Here is a 26,697-nt window from a genome sequence, read left to right on the forward strand (position 1 = left end):
GAAAATATGCTTCAGTTTGTACTTTGAGTCCTTCACTTCTCTTTCTGGAGGTAGCTAGCATATGTCCTCGGGAATCCTTTGAAATTGTGAATGGTCATTGTATTGATCAGTTACTAAGTTTTTCACAGTTACTATATTCAATATTATATTCATAATATTTCTGTTACTCTATAAATTATTCTTGCTTCTGCTCACTTCACTTTGCATCAGTACGAAGAAGTTTTCCCAGATTTTTCTGAAACCATCCCCTTCATCATTTTTTATAGCAGAATATTATTTCATCACATTCATACATAAAACTTGTTCAGCCATTCCCCAGTTGATAGATGTGTCCTTCATTTTCCAATTCTTTGCCACCTCAAAAGGACTTGCTGTGAATATTTTTGTTTATATGGGTTCTTTTTTGCTTTCTTTGATCATTTTGGAGCATATACCTAGTAGTGGTTTTGCTGAGTCAAAGGATATGGACAAAGGGTAATAGCTTGCTTTTGGGGTATAATTTCCAAATAGCTTTCCATGATGGCTACACCAGTTCATTGCTCCACCAACTGTTTATTAATGTACTTATTTTCTCATAGCCTTTCCAGCATTTGTCATTGCCCTTTTTTGTCATCTTAGCCAATCTGATGTGTTTGAGATAGTACCTCAGGGTTGTTTTAATTTGCATTTTTCTAATTATTAGTGATTTGGAATATTTTTTTCCAGGCTCTTGATAGCTTGAATTTCTTCCACTGGAAACTATCTCTTTAAATCCACTGACCATTTCTCAGTTGGGGAATGACTCTTAATCTGGAAAATTTGACTCAACTATGTAGCTTAGTTTTCTAATCTTCAAAGTAGGGTAATGATTTCTGCTTTCAATCATAGACATATTAGAATAAACAAAATGTATTGTATTGTTATAAAGAACACTTTATGCATGCAAAGTGTTAGTAATTGGTATTTTGATGACATTTTTCTTTCAACTTCATTTACAGTGAGCTACTAGAGGTAGACCATATTCGAACTATATATCATATGTTTATTGCCCTCCTCATCCTCTTCATTCTCAGCACACTTGTAGTGGACTACATTGATGAAGGAAGGTAAGATAATATGGAAAAAGTTGTATTTGGCAAGAGAAATGTGTAATTTTTTTTATTTCTGTAATTTAAATTTGAGTAATAAGTGCGTTTGACAGTATAAATCTTACAGAGTGGAAGGGATAAATAACTGGACATTTTTTTTAAGGGCTAACTTTTTATACTCTTTTTTTTTTTTTTAAGTGAGGCAGTTGGGGTTAAGTAACTTGCCCAAGGTCACACAGCTAGTAAGTGTTAAGTGTCTGAGGCCGGATTTTAACTCGGGTACTCCTGATTCCAGGGCTGGTGCTCTATCCACTGCGCCACCTAGCTGCCCCAAAAGTGCTAACTTTTGAAGTGAAAAATCTCATTTTTTTAGATGTAAAAGTGGTGTTTTTTTTTGTTTGGGGGTTTTTTGTTTGTTTTGGTTTTGGTGAGGCAATTGGGGTCAAGTGACTGGCCCACAGTCACACAGCTAGTAAGTGTCAAGTGTCTGAGGCCAGATCCGAACCCATTTCCTCCTGACTCCAGGGCCAGCGCTTTATCCACTACACCACCTAGCTTCCCCATAAAAGTGTTTTAAAAAAAAACACAACTGTGCTTGTATTTCACATTTTTGTCTGTTATTCTAAGAATATAAGGTTACTTTGCTATGGTTTTAGAAACAAAAAAACTGAAAGTTTAGGTTTCTAATTAGAGCCTTGCAACAATACAAGCTAAACATCTAATTTTTCCTGTTTATAGAATTAGTCATAAATACAAGGTAGTAAGTGGGGAGTATTTCTATAGCCTTTTGCCCCTGAGGTTTCAGGAACATAATTATTTTTTTTTTTTTTTTTTTTTTTTTTTTTGTAGAGATGTCAGCCTATGGTCAGATGTGGTCTCTGTCTAGCAAAAGTATATTGAAATTAATTGTAGTAGGATTTTTAAATCCTCTTATGGGGGGCAGCTAGGTGGCGCAGCGGATAAAGCACCGGCCCTGGAGTCAGGAGTACCTGATTTCAAATCCGGTCTCAGACACTTGACACTTACTAGCTGTGTGACCCTGGGCAAGTCACTTAACCCTCATTGCCCAGCCGCCGCCGCCGCCCCCCCCCCCCCAAAAAAAAATCCTCTTATGGAGTGTTTAAATCATTAACAGACCTCTCAGGTGGAACAATGGTTTTTTTTTTTTTCCTTTTCCTTTACAGGGCAATGAGGGTTAAGTGACTTGCCCAGGGTCACACAGCTAGTAAGTGTCAAGTATCTGAGGCTGCATTTGAACTCAGGTCCTCCTAAATCCAGGCCCGGTGCTTGATCCACTGGGCCACCTAGCTGCCCAAGAGCAATAGGTTTTTTGTTTTTGTTTTTGTGTGTTTGTTTGTTTTTTGTTTTTTTTTTGCGGGGCAATGGGGGTTAAGTGACTTGCCCAGGGTCACACAGCTAGTAAGTGTCAAGTGTCAGAGGCCGGATTTGAACTCAGGAACTCCTGAATCCAGGGCCGGTGCTTTATTCACTGCGCCACCTAGCTGCCCCCAGAGCAATAGGTTTTTGATAATGATCTAAACATTTGTGGTTAGTATCTTTAACTTACTCTTGAGTTTTACTTTTTTTTTTTCTTCCCTTCCAGGCTGGTCCTAGAATTCAGTCTCTTCACTTATGCTTTTGGCAAATTTCCTGTTGTAATTTGCACTTGGTGGGCCATGTTCCTGTCCACACTGATCATTCCCTATTTACTATTTGAACACTGGGCCAAAGGCTATACCACAAGTTCCCGTCCAGTTGTTCATTCTTTCTTCTATGGGACACTTTTTATGCTTTTCCAGATAGTAGGCTTGGGATGTGGATCAACTTATGTTGTATTGGCCTATGCATTGCCACCAGCTTCCCGATTCATTGTTATACTTGAACAGGTTAGTATCCTGGAATTTTCTAAACAGGTTAGATTTGCATTTCCTAACAAAATAGAAAATGAGTGGGCTTTCTTTTGTTTTGGAAATTACAAAGGTATTCCATCAAGACTTTGCAGGCATTGAACCTGCATGTTCATACTCTTCTTTTGAGAAGATAGGTGCAAGTTCCTAGGAGTTCCAAGTCTGGAAGTCACAGTTTTAGTGCTATCTCTTTGTGGATGTGTGTGTGTGTGTGTGTGTGTTTAAGTTAAGAACAAATTTTAAAGCATCAGAACCCCCAACTTCTTTAGATTTGTTTTTAAAACTGTACTTTTGTAGTTTATTTAATCTCAGTCATTAATCTGGCTATATATTCATAATTTTATAAGGTTTAAGCTTTGTTTTTTGTCTGATTAAAATTTTTAATTACACAATACATTATAAAATGAAGGTTAGTTGAAGAGTAAGATATATAAAAACAATACTGAAGATCTGTGCTTCTGAAGTCATCTCAAGTATGTATTTTGTTCTCGTTTGTTGACTTAGCTAACGGAACTTTCTAATATAAGCTTCTGGCAATTGAGTTGATTTCTTAATTTGCTATTGGCCGTGGCTATTGCAGTTGGGGTGGGAATAATAATGAAAAATGCCTTGGATTACTACTACTCGTCTGCAGAGATGACTTTTTTAGGTGGTATTTTTTTTGGGGGGGAAGGGGGTTGTCTTTAGAATGAACCTGTGACAGAGAATGAACCAAAGGCATAAGAGGTTTTCCATTGTTGTTACTATGTCACATTGTCATAACAGTGTTGGAAGTTATGAGAACAATGGAAGATGGTTGAATATTTTTCTTCCTAGGTTCGTTTCATTATGAAAGCTCATTCATTTATTCGGGAGAATGTTCCTCGGGTACTGGATGCTGTTAAGGAAAAATCGTGTAAGTAATACTCTCACGCACAGGTTTGAAAATGGAACTTCTTGGTACCCAGCTAGTGTACGTAATAAATTCAAAAATGGTTTACTCTTTATTATTATTATTTTTTGAGGCAGTTGGGGTTAAGTGACTTGCCCAGGGTCACACAGCTAGTAAGTGTTAAGTGTCTGAGGCCGGATTTGAACTCAGGTCCTCCTGAATCTAGGGTCGGTGCTTTATCCACTGCGCCACCTAGCTGCCCCTAGAAATGGTTTACTCTTAATCTTACATTTTGACTTGAAAGTACCTCTGCAGGGATCCTGGATTTCTTAATTTGGGGTGCCTTATCTGGATTCTCTTAACTAAAATGGGTAGAATGCTATTTCTATTCTAATTTCTCAGTTCCTCAGTCTACTGGGTTCCCCATACCTACTAGTCCTTCATTTAACCTCATATAGAGGTTTAGCCACATATAGAGATGGCTATGCCCTTGATCTTGCCAAATGCCACAAATATTCTCCTACCAGATTCATAAATTCCATAGTTTCTTAACATTTCACATTTGATCTTTAATTTTGCCTTTCTGTCCCAACCCTGTTCTTTGTCCTCTGAGCCCTTCTGCCCTCATAACTCTCCCAGGCTATCACCCCTGTACTGACCACACTTTTCTCCCTTCCCAGTCTTGGTCTCTTGGTGAGCCATCTCGACGGTCTACTTTACTTTGCTCTCAAGTCCCTTGCCCAGTCACCAATAACACCATGCCAGATCCCAGACTGTCATTGCCTACTTCCATCATTCCTATGCATGTGTTATTAAATGGAGCTGGAGAACAGCATAAAACCTGTTTATTGATTGCACTATACATTTGTTATCTGATTTCAGCTGGGTCCTCCCTGCTGCAATTCTTCTGCCCTTCTCTAATTGACTCAAGAGCTAATGACAGCAGCTCTTCTAACACCACCCCCCCACCCCAAGATTTCTCCCCATCTTCTTACCTGAAGACATTGCCTCGTACTTCACAGAACAAATCTAAACCGTCCATTGAAGTTCACCTGATATCATCCCCTTGCCATTTTGTCCTTCATGGTAGCCCTTTACCTGATCATGGCCAGCCTCTGTAGATATGCTCTTTTTTTTTTTTTTAAAGTGAGGCAATTGGCGTTAAGTGACTTGCCCAGAGTCACACAGCTAGTAAGTGTTAAGTGTCTGAGGCCGGATTTGAACTCGGGTCCTCCTGACTCCAGGGCCAGTGCTCTATCCACTGCGCCACCTAGCTGCCCCTTAGATATGCTCTTGACCACATCCTTTCATGTCTTTTCCAGCAAATTCTCTCCACAACTAACTCTACTATTTGTCTAGTCATCAGTCTCTCCCTATTTGCTTGGCACATGGCCAGCATGTAATAAATACTTGTCTTGCTTCTTTCGCAGCTCTTCCATCCCCTCCCCTCCCTTGATCCTACAATCCCCACTACATATGATCCTATATTTGTCCTTTCTTTTCCAGCTAATTTCCTTTAAAAACCCTCTCTACTTGATGCTTTTACTTGCTTTCCATCCCCTCTTTCCTAAGCCCATTGAGGTCTGGCTTCTAACTTGGATTTAACTTAATTAAAACTGCCTTTTCTGTAGTTACCGGTGATCTCTTAATGAGCCAGTCTGGCAGGCTTTTCTCAGTTATCACCCTTCTTGACCTCCTTCTACCTCTTTGTAGCATTTGACATCCTTTCCCTCCTGGGTGTTCTCTCCTCTGTTACTGTGCGTGTGCGTGTGTGTGGCAGTTGGGGTTAAATGACTTGCCTAGGGTCACAAAGCTAGTAAGTGTCAAGTGTCTGAGGTCAAATTTTAACTCAGGTCCTCCTGAATCCAGGGCCGGTGCTCTATCCACTGCGCCACCTAGCTGCCCCCCTCTGTTACTTTTAATGACATTACTCCCTTGCTTATTCTCATGCCCAGGATTGTGGGAGTCCCCTCAAGTTCTTCTTTTCTTTCTATACTGTCTCTCTTGCTGATCTTATCAGTTCCCATGGGTCCAGTTATCTTTATGCACATACTCTCCATATCTTTATATCTGTCTAGCCTTAGTCACTTTTCTGTGCTCCAGGGTGACAACCTCTTTAACTTTCTACCAGACATTTCAATCTGACTATGCCATAGGCATCCTGTACTCAACCTATCCATACGAGAACTTGTTATTTCCCACCCCGAAACCGTCATGTCTTCTGAACTACTGTTACTGTTGAGAATGCCACCATTCTTCCAGGCTTCCAACTCTCCCCCCCCCCCCCCCCACTATCCTCTTCACTCTCACCCCACATAAGCCACTCAGTTATCAAGTCTGGTCATTTCTATCATTGCAACATCTTTTGCATATATCCCCTTCCCTCTACTCACATAGCTGGAGTTGCCTCTTACCTGGGCAATTGCAATAGCCTTTTTTTTAAATAAATTTTTTGTTTTGTTTTGTTTTCTTAGTGAGGCAATTGGGGTTAAGTGACTTGCCCAGGGTCACACAGCTAGCAAGTGTTAAGTGTCTGAGGCCAGATTTGAACTCAGGTCCTCCTGACTCCAGGGCCGGTGTTCTAACTACTGCGCCACCTTGCTGCCCCGCCCCCCCCCTACTTTTTGAGTCTTCTCATACCTTTCTCCCCCCTCTTGTACTCAGTGCTACAGTGATACTGCTCTATTTTTTGTTACTTGTTCGTGGCATTCTCGTTTCCCGTTGCTCTGGCTGCCTCCCATTCCAGGAGGTTCTCCCTCTTCAGAGTTGACTTAAATGCCACCTTCTTCAGGAAGACAACTTAGTCTCCTTAGTCACCAGAGCCTTCTCTTTCAAGGCTACCCTCCTTCCGTTTTGTATATGTGTCATATTTAGCTCTACAGTAACATGTAGGCCCCCCTCATTAGTAGGTAAGCTTCTTGTGAATAAAGATGCTTAATTGTATATTTTTGCCTTTCTTTGTATCCCTAGAATTTTAGCACAACTCTTAGCACAAAGTAATTCTTTTTTTTCTTTCTTTTTTTTTTTTTAATAATATTTTCTTTTCCCCAATTACATGTTTAAACATTTGGCACAAAGTAATTTCTTTAACAAATGCTCTTAAGAGATTACCAGCATTTATAATGATCACTTGTTGCATTTTAATTATGTTTCAGATATGATGTATCTTTCATGACTTTCTGAACAGCTTTTAATGAAAGTTTAGTCTTGTATAAGACCATTCTCTAATCAACACATGTTCTCTGTAGGGTACTATAAGGCAGATATTATGGTGAGGCGGGCTGGGGAGGGAGATAGAAAGTGGTCCTGGGACTAGTTCACACATTGGTGATAAGTCCCAAGTGAGCAGTAGCAGCTCATACCCTGAGAGAGTCCATGGAGGACTTTTCATCTTAATGGTAAGAATGGGCAGGATTTCAGGTAAGCAAAGAGGGAATGAGAGTGGAATGGAAGGTTGAGTAGAGGAAAGAATCTTACCAGCCTCCTTTCCCCTATTCTGGGCTTTGTTTTCTAAACCTTTTCATCAGGCAGAATCTTTGTGCTTCAACATTAAACAGATTTTTTTTTTACCTTTTCAGGCACCATTCCGATACCCCAAGTCAACCAGTACTTGTACTTTTTGTTTGCTCCTACTCTGATCTACAGAGACAGCTATCCCAGGTAACAGTGGCGTGAAGTGTGAATGGGAATTTTATGATACCTTGAAACAAAATATTGATTATTCATCAGCAGTTCTTTGTACCAAGTTAAGAACACTGGAGGCAGGATGGGGTTCTGGGAAGGCTCTGAGTCCTAGCAATTGGCAGAATAAAAGCCTTTAATTAACTGGAGTCCTGGTTAACTGGATTATATGCTCTATTTGACTTCATCAGAAAACTTCTTTTGTCTTAACCCTTTTGAGAATCTTTCTGAAATATATTCTTACTTTTCCCCCTATCATTGTAAGTACTTCGATCGATCGTGAATGTATTGGATTTTTCTTTGAATTAGAATACTTGATCGCCCCAGTGCTCTGAACTTTTGTCTTTGCATGGTACAGAAGGTGTCAATCCTTAAACTCGATGAGTATGTGATACAATAATGTGACGTTGTTATAAAGACATTACATACATACCATCCCTAGTTCCCCTGCTATTGCTTGCACGTGTCACTCCACCTGACAACCTTGAGCATCTTCTCTGGTTCTCCTCCTTCCTTATGTCCACCTCCAGGCTTCCCTGCCTTCCTTCAGCTCAAGTCCCAGCAGCCCTTCCCAGCCCTCCTTACTCTTGGCGCTTTCCCTCTGAGATGACTCTCAGTTTATCTTAGAGCTTGTTTGTAAATCGTGGTCTGTATATTGTTTCCCCCATTAGGCTATGAGCTCCTTGAGAGCAGAGATTGGTTTTTGCCTTGTATCTCCAGTGCTTAGTACATTGTCTGGCACGTAGTAGGCACTTAATAATTGCTGGTTAACTGACCCTGATGTTCTGAACTCTGCTGGGGACTGTCTCCACTCAGCTGTTTTTCAGTGAAACTAACCACACTTGAACTGTTTTACCTCCTTACGTTTTTGTGGCACAGAATTTGGACCATCGGTTAGTAAACCTATTTGTGTCCTATTCCTGAAAGACCGCAGAGTCAGAGGACCTAGGTTCAAATCCTGGCCATTACATTGACTACCTTGGCAAGTTTCTTAAACTTGCTGGGTTTTGGTTTCTCATCTACAAAATGATGGTCTTTGTGGCCCCTTCTAATTTGAAATCTATGATCCAAGTTTCTTTTTAAAAGATGAAAATCTGTAAACTTGTACAGAAAATAAGTTCCAATTAATTAACTATTGCTTAGTCCCAGTTCATTGAGGTTTTAACTATGAGAAGATATTCGATTTCAGCCTGTTGCCTTTTTTCTTTTTCTGCTCGGCCCAACTTCTTTCACTTTATGGACCTAAAGAGCTAGCTAAAATGCATACTGTGACATAATTCACCAGGGAGAGCCTGAGCTAAAATTAAATTGACAACATGTTATTATGTGGGCTGCTGGGTGATGCAGTAGATGGTGCTGGGCCTGGAGTTGGGAAGATTCATCTTCCCTAGTTCAACTCTGGCCTCAAATGACTATTAGCTGTGTGACCCTGGGCAAGTCACCGAACCCTGTTTGTCTCAATTTCTTCATCTGTAAAATGAACTGGAGAACGAAATGGCAAACCGCCTCAGTATCTTCGCAAAAAACAAAACAAAACACAGAAGGGGTCAAGAAAAGTAGGACACAGCTAAAAAGTGACTGAACAACAAATTTCAGTGGCTTAGTCTGTTGAGCTGCTTTGTAAACATTATATATACATAATGTAAACGTAAGCCATTACTGAAGACTATTTTAGAACTGATGATACAATGTTTTCTTCAAAATAATTTCCCAAGGTTAAACAGACCTCATAGAAGATCATATCGCCCCAATTCAATGATAATTAAAATGATTATTTGTGGTCAGTGAAGATACCTCTTCATATTTAATGATTGTCCATATAAGTCCAAAAAACAGGTTCTAACTGTGGCATTGTCTTCTCCCTTTTTAGGAATCCCACTATCAGGTGGAGTTACGTGGCTACTCAGTTTGCACAGGTGAGCAAAAGAGGCAGTCAGCTAAGATTGAGTTGGATGGGTGGTGGGTAGAAGTGAATAATGAAATCAAATATATAATACTTGTTTCTGGAAATGCTGAAACATTGACCCAATTTATAGAAACTGGAAGGTAATAGAGTACATTCTCAGAAGAGAAAAAAGTCACCTAACTATTCCTGATGAAAGCAATGATTTTGTTACCTAAATCATGAATAATTGTTTTTTCTAAGATAACCTACTTTTGGAAATCTGATTCAAATTTGGTTTCTTCAAAAAGATTCTGTCATTATTACTCTCAATCATTGTTAAACATTGTGTCACATGATTTTTTTGTCTACACTGGGCTTTTATCTTTTGTTCATTGATGGCATGGAATAGTGCTGGACTTGGGAGCCAGGAAGACCCGAGTTCTTAAATACTGCTTCAGAAACTTAATAGCTGTGTGTCCCTGGCTGAGCAAGTCATATGACCTCTTTTGGCCTCAGTTTCCTTGATAAAATTGGGATAGTACCTTCTTCACAGGGTAGTTTTGAGATTCCAATGAGATAATATAAATATAAGTGCTTTACAAACTTTGAGGTAACATAAATGTTACTGTGACTCTTATTATTATAAAATAAGAACATTTTTCCAGAAGTATACCATATTTAATACTTATCCACATGAGATTTTTCCATCGATAATCAGGAACATTTACATATTTCAAGCATTCATCATCACTACTTACATATACTATTGTAGTGCCTCCTGGCTTGTTTTTCTGAGTCCATTTTCTTCCATTCTCCAGTCTATTTATGTAGCTGATGGATTCATCTTACCGGTGCAGAGTCTGACTGTGTTGCTTACATGCTAAAAAAAACTTTCAATACTTCCCTGTTACTAACAGGACAAAATCAATATTCATTAGGCTTGCATTTAAGACTTGTTACTATCTGGCTCTAAGCCCTTTTTGCAGCTTTATCTTATCCTTTATTGTTTCCTATACTCTACATTCCAGCCATATTGGAGGACTAACTCTCTGATGTGGTCCAGCCTTCTCTTACACTATGCCTCCTTACACAGGCTCCTGTTGAGTCCTGGGAAGCATTCCCTTCCTTTCTGTGTTGTCAAGAGCCATCTGAGTCTTCTGTGGGTGCTAACTTCCATAATTTTTCCTTAGTTTCTTTTTCCCCCAGTGTAGCTGAAAGTGATTTCTCTATCTCTAGATTTTCTTGTTATACCTTTGTTCTCTTCTTTATAATTTTACCTTGTAGCTTCCTTGTGTATGTTACATTTCTCACACACACACACACACACACACACACACACACACACAATTTGTAAATTACCATGTAGTTGTTTCGTCTTTGTATTCCTAAGTGCTTAACATAAGTACCTCACTTACAATTGGTGTTTAATAACATTAGTTGAATTAAGGTAAATATTGTTCTCTATCAGTTCTTTAAGGAAAGAGTTGGAAAAGAATTGTCAAAAATGGCCAAGGGAAGGCAGCTAGGTGGCACAGTGGATAGAGCACCGGCCTTGGAGTCAGGAGTATCTGAGTTCAAATCCGGCCTCAGACCTTAACACTTACTAGCTGTGTGACCCTGGGGCAAGTCACTTGACCCCAATTGCCTCACTTAAAAAAAAAAATGGCCAAGGGATAAAGTGGATCAAATAATATTGTAAATATTAAAGGATGTTGTTTTACATTTGGTTCTGATTTAAATGAGGTCTGCTTGTTTGTGTTTTACTTGAACATTGTTTTGTCCTAGGTTTTTGGTTGCATGTTTTATGCCTATTACATCTTTGAAAGACTCTGTGCTCCCTTATTTCGGAATATCAAACAAGAGCCCTTCAGTGTTCGGGTTTTGGTCCTGTGCATCTTCAATTCCATATTGCCAGGTAAGATGAGCCACACTTAGAAGGCCTTTAGCTGGTATGGCTAAGCAGTGCAAAAGAGAACCTGAAAAATCCTTTCACACTCATGTTTGGGACACAGTGTTGTGAAATCACTTCTGTCTGTCATCTGGGTGTGGTGTACTTTCGAGTTGAGCAAAATGAACATTCTCAAGGAAAATTTATTCCCTAAAGTTTTATGTACAAAGATTTAAGGGAACACTCAGTCGTATCACTGCAACGTAACTATAGCCTTGAATGGTGACTTTCAAATAATTTTCTAAAAATGAACAAACTTACAGTTTTATTCTCAAAAGACTATTGTGTGTTACACTTATGCAAAAATTTATAGGGCAGCTAGATGGTAGAGTACCAGGCCTGGAATCAGGAAGACTCATCTTCTTGAGTTCAAGTCTGATCTCAGATACTTATTACCTGTGTGACCTTGGGCAAGTCACTTAACCCTGTTTGCCTCAGTTTCCTCATCTTTAAAATGAGCTGGGGGAAGAAATGGCAAACCACTGTAGTATCTCTGCCAAGAAAACCCCAGAAGGGGTCAGGAAGAGTTGGACATGACTAAAAGTACTGAACAGAAAAAAATTCATAAGTACGTGAGGGTAACAGAATCTAGGATGTTGGTTTTAATATCATATGCAGAGTGGATTTGGGCCTTGTATTAACTATTTCAAGTAATAATTAACAATCTAAGAGAATATTTTTTTCATTAGAATGATGAAGCTTATGCTATATTAGAGTACACTTGGTTTTGTTTTGTTTTATTTTGGTGGAACAATGAGGGTTAAGTGACTTACTCAGGGTCACACAGCTAGTAAGTGTCAAGTGTCTGAAGCTGGATTTGAATTCAGGTTCTCCTGAATCCAGGGCTGGGGCTTTATCCACTGCGCCACCTAGCTGCCCCCTATATTAGAAATAGAGGTATAAAATCCATAGTTACTGTGTCTGCTTGTCTTTTTAGGGCATGTTATCAAGAGTTGGGAGGAACCTTAGAAAACAGCTCATCCAGTTTCCCACCCAATCCAACACCCCCTCTTCTACATCTTTGACAGTTGGCCACCCAGCCTCTGGTTAGAAGAGTTCTTTTGATGGGGAGCACTCTCTTTTCTTACAGCTCATCCCATTTTTGGAGAATTATAATTGTTGGGAAGTTCTTTATATTTGGCCAGACTCTACCTCCTTGTACTTAAGTCTATAACTCACATGCTAAACTTTCAGATCCTTAACTGCTACCAGATTTTCCTTCTTCCACATTCTCCGTTTTCTTTAAATGAACCTCATGTGCCCTTTCACCATACTCCAACCCTACATTGACTTATTTTAAGCTTGTCAATCATCAGCTGGGTGGTGCGGTAGATAGAACATTGGACTTGGAGTCAGGAAACCCTGAGTTCAAGTACAACTTCAAACACTACTTAGCTCTGTGGTTGTGGCCAAGTCCCATAACCTCTGTCTCGCTCGATTTTTCTCATCTCATCTGTAAAATGGGGATAATACTACCTAGCTTACAAGGTTGTTACGAGAATTAATTGACATTTTGTGAAGTGCTTCGTAAACCATAAAGGATTATACGAATAGTAGTTATTATCAATAAAAATAGTCCACTTCGTCAGTATTTTGTGTTTATTCCATTTCTTTTTTGATCTTGAGTAAAATACTTTTGTTTAAGGGGACAGCTAGGTGACGCTGTGGATAAAGCACCGGCCCTGGATTCAGGAGGACCTGAGTTCAAATGTGACCTCAGATGCTTGACACTTACTAGCTTCGTGACCCTGGCCAAGTCACTTGCCCTGCAAAAAACCCAAAAAACTTTTGTTTATCACTGCTTATCCATTGTCAATTTCTCTGGTTGTTCCTGTTTCAAGATCTTTTTTTAATATTAATTCTGTTAATAATCCATTATATGAGCTCTTCCTCTTAAGTTTTTTCTGCCTCTAAATTTTAAAAATCATCTATGATTTTATCCAAATTGATTTAAAAAGTTGCACTATTTGAGGTCAAGAAAAGGCCCTGCAGCTTGCCCCTAGAGATTTACTTTCAATGTTGGCATCAGGCCACTTTTTGGGTGTGGCTGATCTACAATCTAAGATTGCTTATATCCAACCCACATTTCTCTAATTTTATTCATAAGGATGACAGCCTTAGATTCCAAAGTATACTTTGTGTTGGGCAGAAATGTAGCAACCCTTTCAAAAAGGGAAATGAAATGTCCAAAGATCCTATCCACTCTTTAGGGAATTGACTTTTCACTTAGCTGTAATTTCAGCAACCAGGTATTTGAAATTTTTTCAGTACCTTGGATATCATTCTGCTGGGGTAAGAAGCTTGGTTTCATTTAAAATGGGTTGGGTTTCTCTTTTAACTCCTTTACCTGTCTTGAAATCTTTCACATTATTAGAATCTTTTCCTAGATGGTGAAAAGCAAAGCAAAACAAAGCAACAGTAGACTTGTTCTGCCTTCTTTCTGTCATCTTTCATATTTTTCTTTTTGTCTTGCTTTGAATATGTAGCTTTAAGAGTCCTCTTTGTCATCAACATTTTTGACTGCTTCAGCCTATTAGCTCTCCTAACTACATTATAGGTCTGTGCCTTCTCCTACTTTCGTCCAAGTTTGGGTCATCCCTCCATCTTTTTGCATTTCAGTTTGCAATCTGAGCTCCTTGGTGAGCATGCTGTACAGCCATCTAAGTTTCTTTAGGTTTGTCTTCTTGATCAGAATGACAAATGGAACTTGTGATTTCTAAACAGGCAAGTGGCCAAGTCAGACATTTCTGTGTGAGAATGGGAGTACTCTAAATAGAGTGGAAGCTTAACTTGGCTTCATGACAATGCAAAGAAGTTTTATAGTATTCTCAAGTCCCTATCCAGGTTATACTTGGGAGTAGTTAGAGCTAAGGAAAAAGGCTAGTGTTTGGAAAATCAATATATAGGATGGCTTTTCATCAATTACCCTGAGGATAGCTGAATGGGTTAAAGAGGGCTTCTACATTGTTTTTCTTTGTTTGTTTTTAAGCATAAAATTCCCACCAGGCAAATGAGTGCAATGTTAGCTCTCAAGAAGGAATCTGACACTTTTTTCTAATCTTTCTAGGTGTGCTGATGTTATTTCTTTCCTTTTTTGCTGTGTTGCACTGTTGGCTTAATGCCTTTGCGGAGATGTTACGCTTTGGGGATAGAATGTTCTATAAGGTAAGAGACTTGACAGAAGCAGATAATTTCTCATTTTCCTTTTCTTTATTTGAGTTATTATACCCTTATTGCTAATTCTCTATTTCATTAACATCTTTTAGCTTATGTAAACTAATATAAAAATTGAGAACAAACTCACTCTATCTTGTCAACAGTAGGCTTGAACTTATAAAATCGCTCTAGCTCTAGTATGCTACGTATTTCTTGTAATCCTGTTTTTTATACGATAACTGTAAAGTTTTTTAGTGCAGCTTGTGAAACTGGACTGCTGATTAAAACAAGACAAACTTGCTTCGCATGGTATGATGAGGCTTTATTAATGATTGTTCATAATTTTTAAGTTGTCAGGGTCTTGAAAATGATCTTAGCTATTTTCTTCATGAAATGTTTTCAGGGACATAGTGAGGGAAAAAATACTCCTGCCTTTATTTTGCTTAAAATAGTGCCTCATATGTGAAGTATCTGGCTTTAACCTACCACTGAGTCATCTTTGCCTTTACTCACCCCTTCTTTTTTTTTTTTTTGGTTGGGCAGTGAGGGTTAAGTGACTTGCCCAAGGTCACACAGCTAGTGTCAAGTATCTGAGGCTGGAGTTCAAACTCAGCTACTCCTGAATCCAGGGCCAGTGCTCTATCCACTGCGCCACCTAGCTGCCCCAGCCCTTCTCCTTTTAAGGGAGGCAATTCTCTAACCCCACTGGCTCTTAAATACAAAGAAAATTTGTTTTGCATATCAAATGTTACTGCTGTTCGTCTTACAGAGTAACAAATTTGTATTTAATGTACTCAGCCTTAATAATTAAGAAAGAGAAGTCGAGAGAGAGGTTTCTGGAGTGTGGACAAGGCAGTGTTCTCTCCACTCTTAGCTCACAGTTTGCTCTCACCCTCCAGTCTCAAATCCTTATTCATCATCGTATTTTTAGTCTTCTATGCCCTTAGAATTATTTTGCCACATTCTTGGGGTAGATGATGTCTTTGTCCCTTATTTGAGAAAACAGACTAGAAGAACAGTTCTATACCATTAGAGCTTGATGGAAGTGCACTTGTAGTCTTCTTGTCCAGTTATGAAACGGAACAGTGGTTTTTATTATAGGTAATACTAGAAATAATTTTCCTCTTGGACTTATGCTTTTGATTTTTCTTGGGAAATCAGTATGACACGGATTAACCAGTAATTGATGACCTTGTTGGGAGGATGGGAAAAAAATCTATTCTGTGTTGTCCGTGAACTAGGGATAGAGTTTGTAAAAAATTTCCGTATGGGTTCTCCCCCACCCCCCTCCCCCATAACTACCTGCCCTTGCCTTTTCTTTAAAGGATTGGTGGAACTCAACATCTTATGCCAACTATTATAGAACCTGGAACGTGGTAGTCCATGACTGGCTTTATTACTATGCTTACAAAGACTTCCTCTGGGTGAGTTATAAACTTCAGTTCACGCTGTCTTCTTGAGGAATTAGGATCTTTTCCAAAAAAGCTGTTAAGGCAGCCAAAGTAGTAACAGGTACCTCACCTCACCAAGAAAGGGACTGTTCTGTTTAGATTTACTCATTCGCTGTCTTTCTCTCACTATCTCTTTCCCTTCCTCTCTGCTCCCCTAGCCCCTTCTACCCGCTAGCTCCCCTGCTATCTCTTTATGTTTTGTATTACAATTATAGCTGTTCCATGAGAGCAGGAACTGTCTTTAAATCTTTTTTATTTTTTTAATTTCCCACAGTACCTAACACAGGGCTGCATGTGGTGTGTATTACAGTTTCTATTACTCAGTATATAACTGATTACTAGAAACAGTTCAGTGGACCCATGTGACTCTGGGTCCTCTCCCTAACGAGATGGCTGGGCTCATGGCCGTACGTTTAAAGGTTTAATATCCCCTAGTCAATATCTTAGTTTCTACCTCACTTAGTTCTTGGAATGGTTGCTTTAACAAAAAAGTATATAGCAATCAGTAGTTCTAGAAATACATTCGACTTAATTGTAATAGATATGCTCCAGGCAAGTTGTGGATGAAACTATTGTAAATGGAATTATCTTTGGCCAGTGACTGACATTGCAGTTTCAGATATGCTTTATTTTCTGATTACTCAAGTGGCAATATTTTCTAGAAAATTATTAAGTTTGTGTCTCTAGCCTCTTTGCATTGACCTAGGGTGTTATCTTTGAACAGTCCTTTGGCAAGTGAATGATCATCCCCTGGTCTGTTTGGCCAGGCCTATCTTGTCATATCGTGGCACAACTATGCGGTAATTTTATAGTTTATCTGTTCGTGGCCGCTCTTGAATAACCTTTTTTTTTAGAGAGTATCTTGTTTAATTTATGAATCTTAATCCATGTACCCTTAATGAATCATGCTTATTTGACACACTTCTTTCCTCTCTTTTTCCTCCTCCTCTCCTTTTCCCCAGACTCTTGTGTGTGGATCTTGCTTGTGTTAAGGGCTAAGATTCTAGCTAGTCTGTCTAAAATATCCAATGAGTGGTCGCCAATAAATTATAAGCTTTAGCAAGAGTTAGACTTTTAAGTGTTTATTAAGGAGAATAAGAATTTGGTAAAGAGAGAGAGAAAGGCCTAGATTCTTATCTATTAAAGGGAGAGCACATTTCTAGCTCCGCTCTCCACCAGAGTCCAAAGGAAAGCCAGAGACAGAGCGCTAGTCTCTTCCTTCTTCCTCCCACTACCCAACGTCACTTTCTGATGCCAAAGAAAAGACTCCTGGTCTTGCCCTCAAAGACCTTCGCTTCATGGGTGGAACTCTTCTACAGTAAGTCTCCAGCAGGTGGCGTCATTCCAATCGTTACACTTGTTTCTTAGAAAACAATTCTTTACCTGCAGGGAGTTTTTGACTATGATAGAAAGCTGTGCCTGGGTCTTTTAAAGTCTATTATGGATAAGACCAGGAATGTCTGAGTCTCTGTATGATCTATGCCTGACTTCATTTTTCAAATTTCAAATTTCTTCCCCCAAGTTTTTCAGCAGGAGGTTCAAAACGGCTGCCATGGTGTCTGTCTTTGCAGTGTCTGCCGTGGTACATGAGTATGCCCTGGCCCTGTGCTTGAGCTTTTTCTACCCCGTTCTCTTCGTACTCTTCATGTTCTTTGGAAGTAAGTTTTTCCGCAAAATTAGAGCAAAGGGGGCAATGCTGAAAGAAATCATTGGCAATAATAGAACCAGAACGGGAAGTTCAGTTTGGTGTGACTAGGTGGTCGTGGGTCTTCTGACCTATGAACAGTAGACATTATTAACAGCCCCTTTATTGGATTGATACTATTAAGATCATTCCTGGGGGCAGCTAGATGGCGAAGTTGATAGAGCACCGGCCCTGGAGTCAGGAGTACCTGAGTTCAAATCCGGCCCCAGACACTTAACACTTACTAGCTGTGTGACCCTAGGCAAGTCACTTAACCCCAACTGCCTCACTTAAAAAAAAAAAAAGATCATTCCTCATCTATTTTGAATTATTGCTGAATAAACAGATTCATTGTAATGCTTCAGATGATAGAAGTACAGTACCAAACACCCAGTTGATGCTCTGTGGGTTTTAGGCAATTATAATAAATGCCTTGGGCCTTGGAGAAAATAACCTTGATAACTGCATTTCTCTTGTCTTCTTTGCTTCTACCTTTCAGTGATTTTCAATTTCATTGCCAATGATAGTCTGAAAAGGCCTATTTGGAACGTCTTGATGTGGACATCTCTCTTCTTGGGCCATGGAATCCTACTGTGTTTTTACTCTCATGAGTGGTACGCAAGGCAGCAGTGTCCTTTAAAAAATGTGAGTAATTGGAGGGGCACTAACCACCAGATCCCAAAATGTACAGAAATTTTAAAAACTGATACTAGAAAAAGAGCAGAGAAATACAGAACAAAATAGAGCTGAGAATCCATAAATAGAATTCAAAATGAATACTGGATAAACCCATACACTCACCAAGAAAATAGAATTTCTGTTCAATTAAAATTGTTGGGAAAAGTTGAATAGCAGAATAGTTTAAAAATTCTTTAAAAAAAAAAAACAACAACAGTTTTGGATTCAAATCTATGAAATTTGCCACAATCTATGCTTGCTTAATCAGTGATCTAAATCATAAAAACCAAAAAATGGAAAAAAAAATCACAGTTCTGGAACAGGATATTTTTATCAGTCAGGTAGAAGAACTTATAGGAGACCCAAATCAGAGGCCTTGATTATACAAAGAAAAGGTTTTATATAAGAGAAATATCACTCAAAGTAAAATTTGGAAAAAAATAGTAGTAGTAAATCACATTAAGCATGTATAAACTTTTTTTTTTTTTTTTGCGGAGCATTGAGGGTTAAGTGACTTACCCAGGGTCACATAGCTAGTAAGTATCAAGTGTCTGAGGCCAGATTTGAACTCAGGTCCTCCTGAATCCAGGGCCAGTGCTTTATCCACTGTGCCACCTAGCTACCTCTAGCATGTATAAACTCTTTTTTGGGGGGGGTGGGGCGGGGCAATGAGGGTTAAGTGACTTGCCCAAGGTCACACAGCTAGTGTCAAGTGTCTGAGGCTGGATTTGAACTCAGGTCCTCCTGAATCCAAGGCCAGCGCTTTATCCACTGTACCACCTAGCCGCCCCCCATAAACTCTTTTTTGGGGGGGGCAGGGCAGTGGGGGTTAAGTGACTTGCCCAGGGTCACACAGCTGGTAAGTGTCAAGTGTCTGAGGCTGGATTTGAACTCAGGTCCTCCTGAATCCAATGTTAAAGAGCTAGAAAAAAAAGAAATTCAACAAAATCAGTCATCACATTTTTTAAAAACCATACTTGTGGGGCAGCTAGATGGCGCAGTGGATAGAGCACCAGCCCTGGAGTCAGGAGTACCTGAGTTCAAATCTGGCCTCCGATGATTAACACTTACTGGCTGTGTGACCCTAGGCAAGTCACTTAATCCCAATTGCCTCACAAAAAAAAAAAACAAGAAAAGAAAAAAAAAACACCATACTTGGAGAAGTGCCCACCTTCAGTATATCTCACTTGTTCTTTGTAATTTTAACACATTCAATTTCAGTTGTTTGGTGGTGTTTGGGTCTCTTCATTTACATTGTTGTAGCAATTTTATGTTTTGTTTTCTTCATTATACTTACTTTATTTCATATCCCAGAGACATAAACTCAGCATGTTCAAAACAATTCATCATTTTCCATACAAATCCATGACTCCTGCAGACTTGCCTATTTTTGTCAACTACCTTTCCAGTTAGTCAGGTTTGCAGCCTTTGAGTCATCCTTGACTCATGCCTGTCTCTTACCTCTCATATCCAATTTGTCGCCAAGTTTTGTCATATCTTTCCCATCCTTCCCCATTTCTGACCTCTAAACTAATTCAGGACCTTAGGAGGTTTTACCCATACTACTGCAATAGCATCCTCACTGAAGTCCCTGATTCCACTCTTCCCTGTAATCAAACATAAATCAGGCTTATTTAACCCCTATTCTGAAATAGGCTCGCAGTCTTATTGCCTCCAAGCAAAATCTTTAGCCTGACAACACTTGAAGTTCTCCGTGAAATGACTTCTCACCTACCTTTCCAGGCTTACTTCATATTATTCTTCTGTGCAGGAATTTTCTGTTTCAAAGTGCCTGCTCCTTGTTTACCATTCATATCTTACCTCCTGTAAATAGGGATTCGCATTTGTGTGCTCCCTCTTACACCTGTCTGTTAGGCTCTCCCTAATTTTTCCTTTTTATACCTTTAACGTCCTTCCAAGCACCAGTCAGGGACACAGGCCTTTCACAAACCCACCTCCACCCCTAGTTGTTAGTGCATGCATGGGTCAAATTACTTGGTATAATTTTGTATATACTTTGCATTTCCTTATTTCTCTGTTTATCCTCCCAGTCAAATATGTTTCTTAAGGAGAGGTTTCATTTTAAACAATTTGTATCCCTAGCACAGTGCCTTACATGTAGGACACTTTAAATATTTGTTAAGAGAAATTGACTTATCCCTAAAACAACCTAAAAACCCTCATTTGTATGAAAGTATGAATAGCTGCTCTAGTGATAATCAAAAATATTTGAAATAATCAGTATGATTAAGAATGGGAATGGGGGCAGCTAGGTGGCACAGTAGATAAAGCACCAGCCCTGGATTCAGGAGGACCTGAGTTCAAATTTGGCCTCAGGCACTTGACACTTAATAGCTGTGTGACCCTGGGCAAGTCACTTAACCCTCATTGCCCTGCAAATAAAATAAAATTAAAAAAAATAAAGTACTATATGAATGTTAGCTTTTATTATCATTATTATTTTTATATGTGTTCTTTTATCCCAAAACTGTGTTAAGACCCAGCACATATTCCAAAGGCATTCCATTACAGATCTTCTTCTACGATGGTAGCAGATAGTTAATAACTACTTTGTGGGTCCAGCTGTTCAAATTCATATTTTTCTCCTTTTTTTCACAAGAATTGCATAGGAGACCTTCTCTAATGTTTGCTTGTCTAAGATCTTGGTCACCAGTGTCTTTGGGGTTGCCCTGGCCTAACAGTGTATTCTTGAGTTGGGGGTGGTGCCAGAAAGAGCAAGAGAAACAAGGTTAACCTAGGAAGCCCTTGGGTAGTTGCTGCTTCTCTTTGCAGGTGTCCACTTAGCCGTCTTTTAATAACACAGTCAGGAATCCCGCCCTGTAATTTGCAGGCCCCCTTTTCTCCCACTCAAAGTGACTCAGCAGTTATTTCTGTTCTTTAAGTCTGTTAGGATGCTATTCATTTGGCCAGATGACCTGAACTCACTGAAGGCAGCTAAGTGTTCTTACCATTGCCCTAAGTATGTTGGGTATTAACTTGTATTATCTACTTTTTTTGTTCTGTTCTTATTCTCCTTGACAGAGTAAAGGAGCAAATTAAGAGTTACATCGTTCTCTGTCATCCATTACCATTATCTTGTCTACTTCAAACAGTGGTTATCTCTTTGATCCTCTTTCACCCCACTGTAGTCTTTTTAAAAAAAAAATTAAAAACTATTTTTTTTTCTTTGGTATTCCTTACTTCTTCCTCTCCAGCCTCAGCTCGTTCTGAATCTTAGTGCTAACAGTCTTGAAGTCTGCTTCCCTTTTCTGGTCATTCTTTGGCTGCCCTTTCCAAAGGGCATGTTTCCGTGTGCCTTTTAAACATTTTAATTGGTTGGTGAGTTTCCCATATGTCCCCATCAGCCCTTTTTTCTTCATTAAAACAATTTCCCTTTGCCAGAGAGCTTTAGGCCCCAGGATTCCAGCTGTCCTTTCCCTGAAGCCTTTGCAATGTGCCTCACTAAAATCTTAGGTGAAGAGGTGATACGTGAGGGACATTCCCAGCATAGCAGAGAGCTGGCCTTGGGGACAGGAAGATCAGGGTTCATTTTTTGCTTCTGATATGAATTGGCTTTGTGACTCTGGACGGGTTTTTTCAATCTGTTGGTGCTCCTGGTAACTCTGCAGAGAACGTGCTGACTTCATATTGCAAGTGGAATTTCCTCATTTGAGAACTCCCTTTACTAAGGAAATCATGGATGCAGTCCCTCTCCCTTTCCCTAAAAGAGGTCATATGGACTGAAACCAGCAGGACTGAAACAGGGCAGTGACTGCAACTAGATCCATTACTAGGAAGGAATTAGGACCAAACATGGTGGAACTTCTGATTGACCTGTATGAGGACACATAGATCAAAAAAAAATTTTTTTTTAACTTGTTAATTTTTTTAGTTCCACTTTGTTAACGTTAAGTTTTGCACAAAATTGTACCCCTTGTTTTCTCTATTTACTTGTCTATATTGATAATTATTAAACTTGATTTTTTTTAAATGAAGAAATATCTGCCTCCAATATAAAATCACCATGCTGTAGCATCGAATGGGACAGATGGGCAATGTTAAAGAGCTCATTTTCTAAGGGTGAGCTTATTGAAGATTGAAACAATGATTTGGGGTGAGATAAGATCTGAAATTACAGATACTAAATTCTTACACATTTATCTGCTTTGTGGATGTCTTTGGCCTGCTGATGCCTTTATCTAATGCTTCCCAATGCTTTTATTTGCTTCCCTCTTCATTTCCCTTTTCCACTTGACCAGCCCCAAACTGAATCACACAGCTTGCCAAAAGTAGGGCTGACCTGCTAGGAGCTAGGTGTATAGTGAATAGATCTTTTTAGTGTCAGCTTTGATTGGAATTCAGTAAGAAAGAAGGGTGCTCAGTATGCGTAGTGGATCTATCACTTTGTATTATCTTTATTCCTTTCCTCCTCCAGTAACATGGGTAATCAAGTTGACTGTACTTAAGAGTGTAGAATGCTAGCAAAGTATAACTTACGAATTGGATGAAGCTACAACACATCATTCGAATGAAATCAGTTACTCAGTATGATTTTGCCTAAAAACCACCAAAAAGCCTCTTAGGTATTTTAGAAATTTGTTATCTAGAGATCTGCCTTTTCATGCCACACTTGCACACTAACCCTCCCATCCTATTTCTTGCAGCCGACGTTTCTAGACTACATAAGACCACGCTCCTGGACGTGTCACTATGTGTTTTAAAAACTTGGACTAAGTTTTCTTTCTTGATCGAATGTGTGTGCCACCTGATTCTGGAAAAGCAGCTGCTTTAAAAAAAAAAAAGATACGCTGCATCAAGTAAAAACAGATTGCTACAAGTGACCCCATCTATTTACAGGTGACAAAGCCAGTTCCATGCCAGTCATCTAAAGCCAAGGTTATAAGTCAAGTCCAGTGGAATCCTGTTAAGAAGGAATTTTTTTTTTCCCTTTTTGGGGGTAATCTCTAAGGTACAGACAGATTTTTGGATGATCAGATGTTCCTAGAGCTTAGCAATCATCCATCCATTATTTATCTTTCTATACTCATTTATTAAACACTGTCTATGTTTTCGTAGTTACTGAAATAGCCAAAACACACGTAAAGAATTAATGTTATGAAAAAAAAAAGGATTAATGCTTTGAATATCTGTTGTTTGTAACTTGTTTCTATGCACATTGTTATGTGTATTGATTAAAATGTATTTGAAAAAGATAGTAACAGTGTTAAAGTGGAATAATATATTTAAAGAGCATATGTCATTGATTTTACAAAGATGATTCTTATACTTTTTTATATTGTTTTTATTCCAAAATATAAAGAATCCATTCAGTTGAGTCAAAAGAAAAATCTTCAACGGTAATACACTCTTTTTTTTTTTTTTAGTGAGGCAATTGGGGTTAAGTGACTTGCCCAGGGTCACACAGCTAGTAAGTGTTAAGTGTCTGAGGCCAGATTTGAACTCAGGTACTCCTGACTCCAGGGCCGGTGCTTTATCCACTGCACAACCTAGCTGCGCCGCCCCGCCCCCCCCCCCCCCCACACACACACTCTTAATGGTAAGCTTCTGAGGACATTTAAAATTGTGATAGTTTTCAAGGAAATGTATCTTCTCACTTTGATTTCATAACATGATATTTTGTTTCTTTCATAGTGTCATAATTCTCCTCTAGAGACTGTGAATTTTACTATTATGTGAAATGTGACTACATATTATCCAAGATTAGAATTCAACCATCAAGTTCAACTTCTGACTCCAGTTTATAGATTATCTATAGGTAAAGAATTTGTAAATTCTCTTTGCCAAGCTGTAGTGAAGTCCTATGGGGATGTCCTGAGGTCATGCAGGTAGTATGTGTGATTTGAACCCAGATCTTTTTGACTCACAAGTTTAGCATTCTTTCTACTGAGCAGCAGCACTACCTCTAAGGCCCACATTTTCAACAAATACGAGGACACTCAGGAGAATGGTTTTTCCTTCATCCTGACCTTGGCCAACTAACATACTTCTGTGGTGATGTGGTCATTGTTCAGAAGGTATTTTGAATTCTTCTTATGGGAATTGATTTTGGAACTGCCCTTCAAGCCTTGTGGGAAAGTCATTCACATTACTTTGTAATCACATTTTTTAACTCCAAAACCCATTACCCAACTTTATCACCTACCTTATTTACCAACCTTAATTCCAAATGACCAAGATTGCTACCACTGAAAATATTCAAAGGACAGTGTCCCTTAGGCTTGTAGCTGAAGGTGAAAAGCAAGTCTTCTACTAAAGAATTTTTATTTTAGTCTTGGGTATGAATACCCCAAGGGCTTGGCTGAATCTTGGGTCTCTTTTTCTCTCCTGGTTATTATAATTGCTTGATTCTGTGGACAGTAGAGTGGTTTCAAACATGAAAGCAATTGTCTATTGTCATGTCATTTCATGACTTGAGTTTGCTATCAGTAATATAGTATAACTGTTACTAAGTAATATTTTAGAAAATTTTGATAATGTCTCTCAGATGGAGAATAAAATAGTTTGACTGTCCTTGGAGATAAATGTAATGTGTAGATCTATGAGAACTTTCTGTCAGGAAACATTCTGGGAAATTCATTTAATTTTGTGTGTAATTGAATAACTAAAAACCCCCACACTTGATAATTTTGTTTAATGGGGGATTTAGAATTGACCTCATAGGCATCTATCATGTTTATGGGGAAAATAATCAAAAAACAAGTTAAATATAAAATGGGCCTTTGGGCTGTAAAAATTAATTCAGGTCATCTTTAGATTCTTTAAAAATGGTTTTTCTTCTATCTTAAAGAGAATGGTCATTCTTGTGGAATTTCAGGGCAATAAATTGTATTGGTTGTGTGCTTTTCTGGATCAAATCGTTTCCCTTGCAACAAAATTTATCCTAGTAATTACTTTCGACAGTATTGTTTATGTAGCATATACTTTCTCTCCAGAAGATTCTCTGAACACTTTAGTGTTAGCTTTAGTAAGGAAACAGCTGCCAAATCCAGGTTGCAAAACAATTGCTGGTCTGGAAGCTCCCTACAACCAGTGAAATTACTTCTAGACCAGGGGCAGCTAGGTGGTGCAGTGGATAGAGCACTGGCCCTGGAGTCAGGAGTACCTGAGTTCAAATCCGGCCTCAGACACTTAACACTTACTAGCTGTGTGACCCTGGGCAAGTCACTTAACCCCAATTGCCTCACCAAAAAAAAAAAAAATTACTTCTAGACCAAAAAAAAACCTGGAATCAATCAACAAGCATTCATTGAGGACTCAGTCTGTGACAGGCACCTGTTAACCTGTGGGGAGACAAAGAAAGCAAGAAACAGCCTTTGCCCTGGAGGAGCTTACGTTCCTATTATCTAGTGATTTAGGGTATTTGGAAACTAAAGTGCACACTTTGGTAGTACAAGGAATGCCAAGGTAATTAAGCAACTCTGATTTCTCTGTTGGAGATTGGGATTGCTACTAATGGTTTCCACTATTGATAAAAATGTATTTTATAACCTGTTTCCTCTTCTGTGGCATACTTCCTATATTCTTATATGATCGATATTCAGATACTAACTACGTTAATAGTTTGGGATATCTGGGACAAACCAGTGCTGTTGTCCTTTGTGCATTTCATTTCAGACCTCCTTCATTACGATAGGAGAGTCATCAGTATAGCCATTAAATTACAGGAAGGAGGGATAGAAATCACGGGTTCTTGGGAAAATTTGTGGGGCAAATTGAAGGCTGTGAGTGAAGCTTGTCAAGTTTGGGATTGGTCCCAGAGATCACCAAAACCGTTATCACAGGGAATATTAGGCAGTAGGGTTATGCTTGAGATCTAGTGTGAACTTGAGGCATAATTTTCTGTTTTGCTCTCATCACAACTCTGTGAAGGGGACAAAGAAACAGCATTTTCTGCGGGAAAAGAGAGTGAAATTTCAGAAAGAGGAATGTCCAAAAGCGGCCTGTTTTCCGTGGTATCCGTCCGGACCTCTGTGCTTTTCCTTCTTTCCAAGTTAAGCCGTGGTTCACATTGTCAGCTGCCAAAGCTAGAATGAGAGCCTGTAGCCGGAGAAAACCTTTATTTGCCTTTGTGCTTTTAGTAGAACTTCATGGTCAATTTTCAGTGTTTTTCCCCTCCCACTAGAGCTGGCTCCCAGGTTCTTGCTGACCTTATAACTGAGCAGCTGTTGTGTGTTGATCTTCTCCTTTTTGTTTATCTTAAGTGGTAGGTGTGTGTTTTTGTTATTGTTCTGTCTTGTTTTAAGTGCATTTGTAACATGGGAACATCATCCACCCCCCAATCAGTGCTGACATTTTAGCAGCAGCTACAGTTGTGGAGTTGAAACTCGGTGAGCAACTGTGCCAAGGAA

The 26,697-nt window shown here is 39.1% G+C and overlaps 1 protein-coding gene across 1 annotated transcript in view; it reads left to right on the plus strand.

Annotated features, from left to right (window-relative positions):
* The window catches only part of SOAT1 (sterol O-acyltransferase 1), an 84,199-nt gene extending 60,656 nt beyond the window's left edge, over positions 1 to 23,543 (plus strand). Inside the window, exons 6-16 of the mRNA XM_044003948.1 lie at positions 978 to 1,085; positions 2,671 to 2,953; positions 3,791 to 3,869; positions 7,424 to 7,505; positions 9,397 to 9,442; positions 11,197 to 11,326; positions 14,427 to 14,524; positions 15,841 to 15,939; positions 17,489 to 17,624; positions 18,150 to 18,295; positions 22,993 to 23,543. Of these exons, the coding sequence (XP_043859883.1) occupies positions 978 to 1,085; positions 2,671 to 2,953; positions 3,791 to 3,869; positions 7,424 to 7,505; positions 9,397 to 9,442; positions 11,197 to 11,326; positions 14,427 to 14,524; positions 15,841 to 15,939; positions 17,489 to 17,624; positions 18,150 to 18,295; positions 22,993 to 23,049 (1,264 nt within the window). The 3' untranslated portion in view covers positions 23,050 to 23,543. The remainder of the gene's footprint in view (positions 1 to 977; positions 1,086 to 2,670; positions 2,954 to 3,790; positions 3,870 to 7,423; positions 7,506 to 9,396; positions 9,443 to 11,196; positions 11,327 to 14,426; positions 14,525 to 15,840; positions 15,940 to 17,488; positions 17,625 to 18,149; positions 18,296 to 22,992) is intronic.
* The last annotated feature ends 3,154 nt before the right edge of the window (positions 23,544 to 26,697 follow it).

This window comes from Dromiciops gliroides, chromosome 4, assembly GCF_019393635.1.
Source record: "Dromiciops gliroides isolate mDroGli1 chromosome 4, mDroGli1.pri, whole genome shotgun sequence".
NCBI lineage: Eukaryota > Metazoa > Chordata > Mammalia > Microbiotheria > Microbiotheriidae > Dromiciops > Dromiciops gliroides.